This window comes from Patella vulgata, chromosome 4 (genome assembly GCF_932274485.2).
Source record: "Patella vulgata chromosome 4, xgPatVulg1.2, whole genome shotgun sequence".
Taxonomy (NCBI): domain Eukaryota; kingdom Metazoa; phylum Mollusca; class Gastropoda; family Patellidae; genus Patella; species Patella vulgata.
The window spans coordinates 59805201-59817860 of NC_065882.2; the positions used below are offsets into that span (position 1 = coordinate 59805201).

A 12660-nucleotide genomic window follows, 5' to 3' on the forward strand; every position below is an offset into this window, starting at 1 on the left:
TTATATTGGATTTTTACACTGCATTACTTTATTTGGGTTTGTAACATTTATTTCTTAGATTTGAAATATTCAGTGATGATATCAAGAGCTTGTGATTCTTTTCCATAATCCTGAAATAATAAAACCAGCAATTAAATAAAATCAATTGTTAGATTACATCTAAATGAAACCTTACAAATTATTTAATCTCAATCACATTCTTTTTCTGTGATTTTTTGTACATACATTTGTAATAATAAAACCCACTGAAGAAATAGCCAACTGGCCGAGGTCAGAACAAAAAGTTATTGCTAGTGTTTGTGCCCCTTCATTTGATGTTCAAGTTAGAAAAAAGGTTACACTTTGGAAAATATATTAAATATTAAAACTAAAACTCTGGACATTTCCCATAATTGTTTTGTTCTATCTACCACTAAGAAGCAATGCAAAAACTTTTTTTAAATTGTTGAATCTGACTAAAATTGAATGTTTAGTTTTCCAACCCCTTTCCCATTTGAGAAAACCAACAAAATTTCAAAATCGATTAAGAAATGTTATTGCACTTTAATTAATCAATGTCAGTATACCGATACACTTTTTTTTAAATTTGCAAAAAAAGTGACCAAAGACAATTTCTCAGCAACTATTGAAGATATAGGCATCAAATTTTCAGGAAACATCCATCCAACCATTAACTATTGGAATTTTTAAATTTGTGCCATAATTTATTTCCTTTGATATAGGGATCTTTCTATGAGAAAATAGGTTTAATTTCCGTGACGAGAGCGCCGTTTTTGCCTTTTCCTGATAATTTTACTTTATTAAAGTATAAGAAATAAGTCGTAAGTACGCTCAACACAAACTCTGTTTTTGTCTCATCACGAAAAGTGCAAAGTCATCGATGTTGGTGTTCATACAATTACCCGAAGTCGCGGAACAAAAACACATTTTACGGTCAGTTTTTTTGACATAGTATCAGTGGCGCCTCTAGCGAAGAATTATATAATGCATTTAAGACAAGCAGTTAAAACTTTTATTTTTTACTTTTAACCTTAACACTGACTCGCTGTTTTGACCTCAACTCTTGACTTTTGATTACTGAAGTGAAGTGAATCCAACACTCAGGCATGAAATTTTGTCTTCTCAAACATAACTGAAAAAAATTCTCACGTGGAAGGCGTGCGAATGCAGGACACAATTGGCATGATACTTAATTAGGTTGGACGTGCGACCCTAGTCACCCTACTCCTTATCAAATAAATACAAGCTGGGAATCAAAACCTCTCGACTCAATGGCAGATCTTATGATGCAACACGCACGTTTAACCATTCGACCATCCAAACCCCTGTATATTATAGCCTGGTTTTTCCAACATAAACAGTACCTTGATAACAACACAACTGCAGCCAATAACATTTCTAGCTTTTCCTTCTTTGTCAATTCGGCACAAGCCAGACCATTCACCTAATTTCTTATTATCATCCACCTGAAAATTATATTGGCATCAGAATTACAACAGATTCACCAATAAAACTCTAGTATACAGATAAAAGAAACATCACCTCATGGAAGCTTATTGGGAGATTTATGCAGAAGAATATATATTGGTTTCAACTATCAATATTTTTGATATCTAAACTCACCTTTAATAAATTGATGCCATGTTCAGCACAGAGAGCTTCTACTAAACGTACATAGGCTGGTTCATCACAGTTGTTAGCCAGAATGCACAAATGTGCTTGACGTCTAAAAAAAATCAAAAAATCAAAACCCCGAGTTTGAATTTCGTACAAGTAAATATCACTCAACAGAAGACAATTGAATTGATTAACCTACAATACATTTATAGCATTTACATCATGGAAATTACCAACAAATATTTAAAGACAATCCCAAGATAAAGACTTCCTTAAAGGAGTAGTCACAGACTTCACAGTATCTGTTGATACAAGTGAGTTAAGCATACAAATCAAATGCTTAAATCCGATTCAATAGTCTCACACAATGATGATTCGAAAAAGGTTATAAAATTCTAAAATATTGTTTACGTGAAACAAGCCACATGAAAAACACCACAAACCATGTCCAGTCTATAAACAGACAGTACTTCTTTTTATTTCAATATTAAAGGTCCATGGGTCTACAACTTACTTGTCAAGAGCTTTTGCACATTCATGTAATCCTCTTGCAAGACCATCATGAATGAGGGAAGTTTTTAAAACTTCTTGTAATGCAGTGTAAAGATCCATGGCCCCTGAGGCTGTAGGTACAGCAGGAACATCGTCTCTGAAAGTAAACATTTCAATACAATAAAATGTTTTAATCAAAGTGTTTAACCAGCGGCTGCCAGGCAGGATATGCCCTCATTTTGCAAGAGATGGATAGAGAACAAGCTAAAAACAAACGGGATTTTTTGTACAATTACTACAATCAGGGGCAATAATCCAGAAAATTATGGCCTGAAATGTGCAAACATCAAAAGGGACAGATTTTTGGGATATAAAGTTATGTTTCATCAAAGTCGGATAAAAATTGTGACCTCTAGAGGGTCCACAACCTTTGGATTACACACTTCTACACAATTTGCTAACAAAGAGCAGCCATTTTGTCAGGCAGTTTCATTTCGATTTTCGAGAAATACGAATTCAACCTTTATTATGGCAGAATGGTGATGTATTTAAAGGGTTTTTAAAATCGGAAAAAAATTGTGACCTCTAGAGAATCTGCAAGCTGAAAATGCGATTTTTCGAACAATCAGGGGCCAAAATCCAGGAAGTTAAGTTCGGATATCGGAAATTATCAAATGGAAGGAACCAAGATCTTAGTGTGTAATGGTGATATATTCAAACGATTTTTTAAATTGGATAAAAATTGTGACCTCTATAGGGTCCACAAGCTAAAAACGTGATTTTCCGTACAATTAGGGGCCATAATTCAGGAATTATGGTCCGATATGCGCGAATATCGAAAGTAACCGAGATCTGTGGGTTATAAACATGCATTTGAAGTTTCATCAAAATCAGATGAGAATTGTGACCTCCAGAGGGTCCACAACCCTGATACACAATACATGTATTTAAGACACTATTTGCGAACGAGGGGCATCCATTTTGTCAGTTTCAGTTCGATTTTTTACGAAATTCGAACCCAACCATCCTTAGGTTATAACGGTGATGTATTGTAACAATTTTTTGAATCGGATAAAAATTGTTACCTCTACGGGGTCCACAAGCCAAAAAACACTTTTCGTACCATCAGGGGCCATAATTCATAAAGTTATGGTCCGATATGCGTGAATATTGAAAGTAACCGAGATCTGTGGGTTATAAACATGCATTTCAAGTTTCATCAAAATCAGATGAGAATTGTGACCTCCAGAGGGTCCAACCCCTGATACACAATATTTAGACACTATTTGCGAACGAGGGGTGGCCATTTTGGTCCGATTTTTATGAAATTCGAACTCAACCATCCTTAGGGTATAACGGTGATATCAAGACGATATTCAAATTTAAGCAGGACCGTAGCACATCTAAAAAAAACAAATAATAATCATGCTATAAAAATAATTCTGTATAGAATGCACCGAGTCCAGTTATATATTTGCATTCAACAGTTGTTCTCGAAACCTAATACTGAATCAGAAATTGATAAAATGGACACTTGTATTGTTCTTCATTCTTGGTTGCGACAGTGGAATTATTTTTAAGTTGATAGCCTCGAGGACCAATATAGTACCATGCTTTTTTTTTTTTGTAGAGTATAGCATGCAGCGCAAAAGCAGACGACCTCACACATACTGTCCAGTCGGCAGTTGAATGTAAATAGGGTAGACCATTTAAATCTTTTGTGTTAATAGTATTGTAATTAATAGATAACATCTGTTTGCTCGTAAATTGCGTAATAAACTTGACCAAATTCTACTTCGGGCCATGAGCACGGATCAGTCATCCACTGGTTTTCCTAAATTGCATACGGCCATTACGGGTCTGGTAAACTTGCCGTATCTTTTCTACATCAAAGTTTTTGTCAATATTGGTTTCTGACATCGGTCGGTAAACCTGGGTGCAGGTCAGTTCATCCCACAATCGTTTCATCTCAGGCTGTTTCATCCCAACCTATTTTTTTATCGGGCTGTTTCATCCAGGGCTGTTTCCTCCCCCTTGTTATTATAATAGCAGTCAATCAACTGAGTTGTACTTATTGTTAAAAAAAAAATGTTAAACACTTACTTTTTGATAAATAAACAATAATGTATAGAATAAATAAGTTTTACTCGTCGATTTTTGTAGATTACCGATCACGACCGAGATTAGTTCGCTGTATATTTGTATCGTTTGTTAATTGGCGTTATGATTTTAGATCAGTTCACCAATGTTTTTGTAGTAAAGTATATTCGTATTGTTAGTTAATTGCTGTTATGATTTTAGATTAGTTCATAGATGCTTTTGTAATAAAGTATACTCAGATTGTTTGTTAGTTTATGATGTCTAAAATCATTTATCTTCTTTATAAAAAGTTATTTCATAATTACATATTGACAGCTTAATCACTAGCCAAAATACATTATGGACTCTACGTATTACCCGATAATCAACTAAATTGCACAGGAGCTCCTTTTAAATAAGACAAATATAAGAATTCCGAATAGGAATCAATTTAGAAATAGAATACCAAAATGCGAATAGTAACACATTGTGGTCTAAACTGTGTAATAAATTAAATCGTAAATCAATGGAACCTGTTGTAAGGTGGACACTGCATGCTTTCTTTTAACATTGGGTTATTTGAGGCGCCAGGTAATCCTGTTACTGTTATAGTGAAACCAACATGCATGAACAAGGGTTAATATGGGCATGGAAAATTTAGTCTTCACTGGCTACTAAATGCTAAAAATTTACTAGCCAGCACCAAAATTTTAGTAGCCAGAAATTACAATGCTATTAACTGTAGTCTGTAACTTAAATCACAACTAGATATTACGCGTTGTTTTTTTTAATCTTTATCATAATGCTAAATATAAAACAATGCAGAAAAAAGAACACCAGTTTTGATTTAAATAAATTTTAATTTTAATAATATTAAAAATTACAATGACATTTATAATGAATGAAACACAACATACTGAACAGTTTAAAGAAAACAATTAATTAATGTACAAAATGAATATCATCATTAAACTTTGGTTTAGCTGTTAAAATTCTTTTCTTCAGAAAGAGCTTAAAAGATTTTGTTTTTTATTCATTTTATTAATATATAGGGAATAACTTTAATGTATGGTTAGAAAAATGGGTCAACAACATGCGTAGTCGGACATTTTGTATACATTGCCGTAAGTTAGAACGATTTTCGGCACATGGTAAGAAAATATATGAATGTCGTAAATATTGTCGTTAAATTGGAGTTATTTCCCCTAGTAAGTTACGGTTTTACGAAGCGCTGAATAAACAAATTCAATTTTGTAAAAAAAACTTTGTAATTATTTTAAAACGAGAAAAAAAACTTAGTCGCCAGCTGATGACTCAAGTGAAAATTTCAACTAGCCAGAAAACATATTTGGTCGCCATGGCGAGTGTTTTAGTCGCCATGTAGAGCCTTGTGCATGAAAATGACTATATATTTTATTACAAGATGAAGGTTTTGCTCTGAGCATCGCTCGATTGTAAGCGATGCAATTTTAGTGAAATTGGTGTGGATTTGGAAAATAAGCTAAAGCGTATGCAAAGGAATAACTTGGACACTATTCATGATGAAATTGCATTGACATGTTGTTATTGGTATTAATGTATAAATAAAATATTAAAAATTCATGTAATACCTGTTTTTAAATTTGTGGGATGAAACGACCCGATATAAGTGGGATGAACGGACTTGTGTTAATTTGGGATGAAACAGCCCGAGTTGAACCGGTAGTAAGCGATGCAATTTTAGTGAAATTGGTGTGGATTTGGAAAATAAGCTAAAGCGTATGCAAAGGAATAACTTGGACACTATTCATGATGAAATTGCATTGACATGTTGTTATTGGTATTAATGTATAAATAAAATATTAAAAATTCATGTAATACCTGTTTTTAAATTTGTGGGATGAAACGACCCGATATAAGTGGGATGAACGGACTTGTGTTAATTTGGGATGAAACAGCCCGAGTTGAACCGGTAGTGGGATGAAATGACCTGCTCCCGATAAACCTTACACGTATGAAGAAATGGCGATCAGTTTCATTTTATGTAAAACAAGCGTACTGTACGACGGTATTTTCACAAAAAAAACACACAATGGCCTATGGGTTTCAGTCTACGAATAAGGCCAGGGTCTGCGCATGACCGAAAATGACGTCTAAAGGGAAACCCATAAAAGCTCCTATATTTTCACAAAATATTATTAAATATTTTCTTTCTGTCATTTAAACACTAGACGTCAAGTAGGGGTTTCAGGTCAAAGTTTCATATGACAGAAAAAAATTTTAAAAAAATATTTTGTGAAAATATACATAAAATGCTACCCATTTTTTTTTTTTTCATCAAAATATTCTAATTAGATCCAAAGTTATGGAATTTTAAAATCCGAGATCGAAGTCAATAATGTAATCAAAATGCTCTATACCAGTCAATGCGTGGAATTGCACCAAAATAAGTGCTTTTCAGTCATATTTGAGTGACGTCATAAGCGGTATTTTCCCTTCAGAATCGTTAGTACCAATTTTAAAACTGAAATCTGCACGTTATTGTCAGCTAAGATTTATTAAAATCGTAATAATTTGAATGATATGTCAAATATTTATAATCTGGATGATACCACAAGAAAGTATATTATGTTTAGTCAAAATTTAGCAAATTTCAGTCATCAAAACAGATAAATCCCGTTTTCTACGGCTGTATGTAATTGTCCTATCTCAAGGTATCAAAGACCATAATAAGCACAAAAATGTTGGTTCTATACCAAATTCCACCGGGAACTAAGGTGCGGATTCACCAATGAAGTGAGTTGTAGCAATGGAAAATCTCCAGCTGAGCGACGTCTGAGCGGTATTTTCCCGCGAGCGTCTCATGTAAACAAACGGTAATTTAGCTTATATTTCGATAATTTTTCAGCCTGAATCTTTGCAGATATTGAGATTGATATAAAACTATTACAATACAATTACTAGTAATACATTTACATAAAATAGTAATTCAGAATCGTAGATTGAAGTGGGCTATATTTCAGCCGTTGGCTGTCCGATTTCACGCTAAAGTCACGTGACCTGAAACCCCTACGTCAAGTAGCAAAATATGTTTATGTTATGCTTTAAACCCAAATGGAAGATGGGATTCGACTACTGTGAAATTGATTATGTTTGTTTTAGGAGATTCAATTTCACCAGAATAAACATGAAAATTGTTACAATTTAGTTCCCCTTATCAGTGGTGCAGAACGGAGGGTCTGACAAGGACAGCTGTTTAGTCCTTCGGATGATATAAAAAACTGAGGTCCTGTGTATACATTGGAATGCAAGTAAAAGATCCCTTGGCAGTTGGAATTCGATGTAAGAGAAGGCGATAGTACCGTTGTCTGGGCAAAATTTCCTTCATAGCACACTGTATGGCGTATGCCCGTCTTCATTAGTATAGGAGCAGAACAGCAGGACGTTAAACCCCATTTCATTTCATTTAGTTCACCACTAATTTTACATGGCCTACTTACCCTTCCGCATCAGACATTTTGACAACGGACGTCCTTCTGAAACAATAAAATAAACAATAACAAATGAATATATGATCAGTTTTATTTCCACATGTAAGGTTATTTATTTTAAAGACGTATTTTGGCGGATTACTTTGGATAATATCAAGACGACTTACGAAGATATCCCACGAGTTCAATGAAAGGGTGAGAAAGGAAGAGAGAGGGGTGTTATGGGTAATCAACCACAATATATAAATAATGGACCGATTCTACACAATTTTACATTTTTCTATATTAATATTAATGACCTTTAGTGGTATTCATATGATTTTCCCAAAGGTATTTTCCACGACAACTTACATACTCATCCTCATTTAGTACTTTTGTTTCAAATATCCATTGTAAAGACTTTCTTATAGAGTCATAGTCTGGAAATATCATGAGCCTAAATTTAGATACAACCAAACCATAAACCGGAAATGAAAGAAGAATATAATAATACACAGAAAAAAATAACAAAGTGTAAATAGTTAAGTATTTTGTCTCCGTATTGTGCATGAATGTTTCCCTTTCTGTTTATGTCATACAAGTGTGTTTACGGTAATGTAGCGAGTTTGTTAAGAACTATTTATTTCATTTATAATTGTTAAATTTACCTTTTAAGGAGCTACAGTCTGAACCGTCATAAATTTTAAACGAATTTATTCGATTACGATAGCATGTAAGCATGTGCCAACCAAAATTAAATTTTTGAGCTAGAGACCTGAAAGTGCATACAGTTAGAAAAAATCCCGAGAATCATTAATCTGTTTAAATTTTTAAAATCGGTTCAGAACTTACTTTTTTGTAGTTGGTTTTATATACCCATAGGTAAGCAGCGTTCACCAAAATTCTGTCAAAAACGGGCAAAAATGATAAAATAATATTTTGACTGACTGAATGACTTTGGTACAGGCTCAAATTGTACACATATGTGCTAGAGATACACATGTACTAATATCTACCACAGAAATATTGTTTTTACCTTTTATTTGGAAAAATTTAAAGGAAATCAGCAATATTTCGTACAGAAAAGTAATAGAAATAACAATCTTAAACAAAATCTTTAAAAAAAAAAACCCATTAGATCTTGAAAATTGGTTTTCTGATATAGAATAATAAAATAAAACTGGGAAATATGTTTTCTTTTACCAGTTATGAATCGTAAGGAACAAAAAACAGTTACATGTACACTACATAAATATGTCTACATCATATTTACTAAGTTAAAATCAACAATAAAACTATTTTAATAATTTTTAATTGGGATAAAATTAAAGGAAATTGGTCTTATATCTGACTGGAGTTGGAAAAAAATAACAATATCACAAAAACTAAAAAAGACATATTAGATCTTAGAAACTGGTTTTATTTCTGGTGTTGAAATGATAAAATCAAACCTGAATTTTAAGTTTTCTTTACAATTTTAAAATAACAAAAATCAAATTCCATACAAACAAAACCTGTCGCCTAATAAACTATACGAATAATAATAAAAACAATAATGCAGCTAAATTTCAATCAAATCTTTTACCAAGCTCTAGGAACCTGAAAAATTATAATAAATATGATTAAACAATATTGGTAAACAATAATCAAATGGAATGGCCCACAATGGGGTTTAATTTTGACACCATGAATACATGGATGGAAATGAACTACGCCGTGATATGTGCTAACTGCTATGAAGAATATTTTTATACCGTACTACTGAAACTGATAAAGCACACGATTCAAACTAATTTTATTTTTTTCGTAAATAACAAAGTCAGTCTCAATTTGTTATTTGCGCGTGTCTAACAGTCGTCTAACTGTAATTTGATATAGTCTCGGTCACCAGTACCTCATACATGTAGTGCAAAGCGTATATGGGGAATATTTGTCTGAATGATACAGACTACATTTGGCACGTCTTCCGCCATTACAGTATGGCCGATAAAATTTCGGTCACCTCACAAAAATTGAATTTTTACGACTTTTACGTCGACTTCTGTAAATAAATGAAGATGGATCTTATAAAGGAATATTTCATCCATAATTTAGCAAGTTTTTTTCCACTCCGCATCTTCCACGAAAAAAGTTACGAAATTTCAAACTTTTCAATCAGAGAAAAAAAATATTCTTACCTTGTTATGAGTGATGTTATGTTGATGCGGAGCAACCTTGACATCCTAACTAACTGTTTTCGGTTGAATGGAAGCTGTATCAATTGCAGGGAACCGACACGAGGCCGCAATGAAAGACCTACTTTTCGCGAAAAAATAGGCCATATTTGTGACAGCCAATTAAGAAAAACGAGTTATGTCCCTTTTTCAGTTCGCGCATGCTAATTACGAACAAACTAGGCTACTTAGTTTTCAATTTGGTTATTAATAACTTGCCTGTGTGTTTGAAACCACCTCAGGTTAAATAAAATCCATTGTACAATTTAATATCCCAATGAATAGAAAAGGTTATCTATCTTTGAAAAGTCAAATGTTTTTATAAATTGCTTTACAGTCCTGCCAATTACTGTCTGAATCATCATATTTATCATCTACGGGCTGCAATTCTGAACTGATTATCTTGGAACTTTGCATATTTATTCCTTATACTGTAAAGCCAGCAACTATTTATTTTGGTGCATGCATCAACCCCTTTGGTCAGTGTCATACCCAATTTTTTATTAATATTTAGTCTCTAAATTTGGCAAAACAAACTCACGCCCAGCCTTCTTTGTCAGTCTTGTCATATTACAGTCATTTCTCTTCATTTTTAACAAGGGACAAAAAAGAACGAGGCTAGAGATTCCGTAAGTCATGCCAAGCACTAACGTCATATTCTTATATGGAGAGCATGCGCAATAGACTGGAATAATCAGATGCTATGGAGATTGGTATTCGACTGAGACTTCTGCCGTATTTCGCCGAACATACATGTAACTGATTTGAAATTAGAGTAAAAACAGAAAAGATAGAATGTAAATCAGCTCATATACATTTAGATAACATTATTGTATGCGTTGCGACCAATTTGTGTCAATTTCTATTTCCCAAATATTAGCAATTTAGCTATTTTAAGTATCAGTCCATTTCAATCAATATTGAAGTCTTTGTCATGCGTAAAAATATGGGATTCTATTCCTTTATATAATATCCAATATGTAAAACACAATCTGATATACATGTAGATCTATATTTCGTTTTTTTTTTTATACTTTCGATGGCCTCAACTACAAGAATAACTAACCGGTTGTACAGGGAGGTTGCGTCAGGGGTCATATGAGGGGCTTTTGACCCTAGGACATCAGACATTTGATTAACCAATTAGTATTAATGTTTCAAGTGGGTATTTGGAAGTACAACTTCTGCTTCATCTTCGCTGCGAATGTATACACAGTTCTGTGCACCACACTCCAAGTGAAATGGGGTGTAACGTCCTCTCGACACAAACTAGGTCATTGTGGGACTACTAACATTTTATTTTAATAATGCTTGCTCGTAGGAGTCTTTAGCAGTGGGAGGAAACTGGAGGACCTGGGGAAAACCCTCGAGGATACGCACAGGCAACTCTTCTCGAAACCAAAACAATATAGGATCTGTGTTTTTATCAGATTGTTGTAAGACACAATGAACATTTTAAAATCAGTACACGAGTCATTGTACTCTATGAATTTGGGTGCCATTTGTAATGAACGACTGCCGTTCAATTTGGATGTATTTCACTGATCTTAATTGACTTGAAATTAAAATTTGATTTATTTTTGAAATTGCATCACATGTAATATACATTCAGATTACATTAATATGTGCTTTTAGACCCATTTTCGTCTCTTTTAAGGTTCCAAAGAATGCCATATGCCCTTTGACTGTTTGGAGTTGCATCTTTTTTATTTAGTATAATATTTTCCTCGGGTTCAGGTGTCAGCAAGAATAGAATACTTCCGGTACACATATTTTCTATTTATATTTACAAGGTTCTTAAAATATTTATTGACTTTCTGTGCTCGCAATGTTCTGAATTGGGAATTTTTTACACCTATCAATAATAATGTTTCATATAAAATTGTGTAGTTACTTGTATAGGTAATTTTTACTTCAATATGCTTACATTCATATTTCATGTAACATATAGCAGATCATGACTCATGCTAGCATTACTTAATGGTTTCTCTGGGTTATATTCCTGATTGTTTTCAAATTTAAGTGAAGTCTGTATCACTACAGGCCCGGGATTGTACAGCGTAGTGGACGCTTTGGCTAGCCCCCGGATCCATTCACTTAATTTGATATGTTCGTTTGTTTTTGATTTCTGCGTATTGACAGTATTGTGTCTTGTCCATGGTTTTGTTTTTGTGTAAATTATGTGTGGTGCAGTCCGGCACTTTAGAAGGCTGAATGAAATAGCATGTCTAAATTTAAACCAAGTGCATGCAATTCCAATGGCATTACATTTTTATACGCCCACATGGAAATGTGGTCGTATATTGCCGTCACCCCTGTCCGTCCGCTGTCGGTCCGTCCATCCGCCCGTCGTCCACAATTTCTTGTGAACACTCTACAGACTACATTTATCATCTGATTGTTTTGAAATTGATATATGTTGTTTGCATTAGTGAGATGAAGAATCCTATTTAATTTCAAAAACTTCCGTTTATTTCGTCTGGAGTTATGGCCCTTGTTTCACTTTGTTGCACCTTGTGAACACTCTCTAACGACAAAAGTTATCAACCGATCTGTATGAAATTTATATGCATCATTTAAATTAGTAAAACCAAGAAGCCTATTGAATTTCAGCAATTTCCGTTAATTACATCTAGAGTTATGGCCCTTGTTTCACTTTGTTGAAGCTTGTGAACGCTCTAATGACAACCGTTATCATCCGATCTGTTTGAAATTGATATGCATCATTTAAATTAGTGAAACGAAGAAGCCTATTGAATTTCAGCAATTCCCATTATCCGATCTGTATAAAATTTATATGCATCATTTAG

At 33.6% G+C, this 12660-nt stretch overlaps 2 protein-coding genes across 2 annotated transcripts in view; one reads left to right on the forward strand and one right to left on the reverse strand.

The window, feature by feature from the left end:
- On the reverse strand, window positions 1-7907 carry LOC126819181 (40S ribosomal protein S12). Its single transcript, XM_050547077.2, has 6 exons — window positions 7826-7907; window positions 7668-7703; window positions 2132-2266; window positions 1624-1726; window positions 1365-1466; window positions 1-110 (listed from the first exon to the last, which is right to left on the reverse strand). Exons 2-6 carry the CDS (start codon window positions 7682-7684, stop codon window positions 48-50), a joined length of 420 nt encoding a protein of 139 aa, XP_050403034.1. The 5' UTR covers window positions 7685-7703; window positions 7826-7907; the 3' UTR covers window positions 1-47.
- A 227-nt stretch (window positions 7908-8134) lies between these two features.
- The window catches only part of LOC126819178 (heparan sulfate glucosamine 3-O-sulfotransferase 5), a 139673-nt gene continuing 135147 nt past the window's right edge, over window positions 8135-12660 (forward strand). The window contains exon 1 of the mRNA XM_056100592.1: window positions 8135-8178. The gene's annotated coding sequence lies outside the window, so the exon portion shown is untranslated. The remainder of the gene's footprint in view (window positions 8179-12660) is intronic.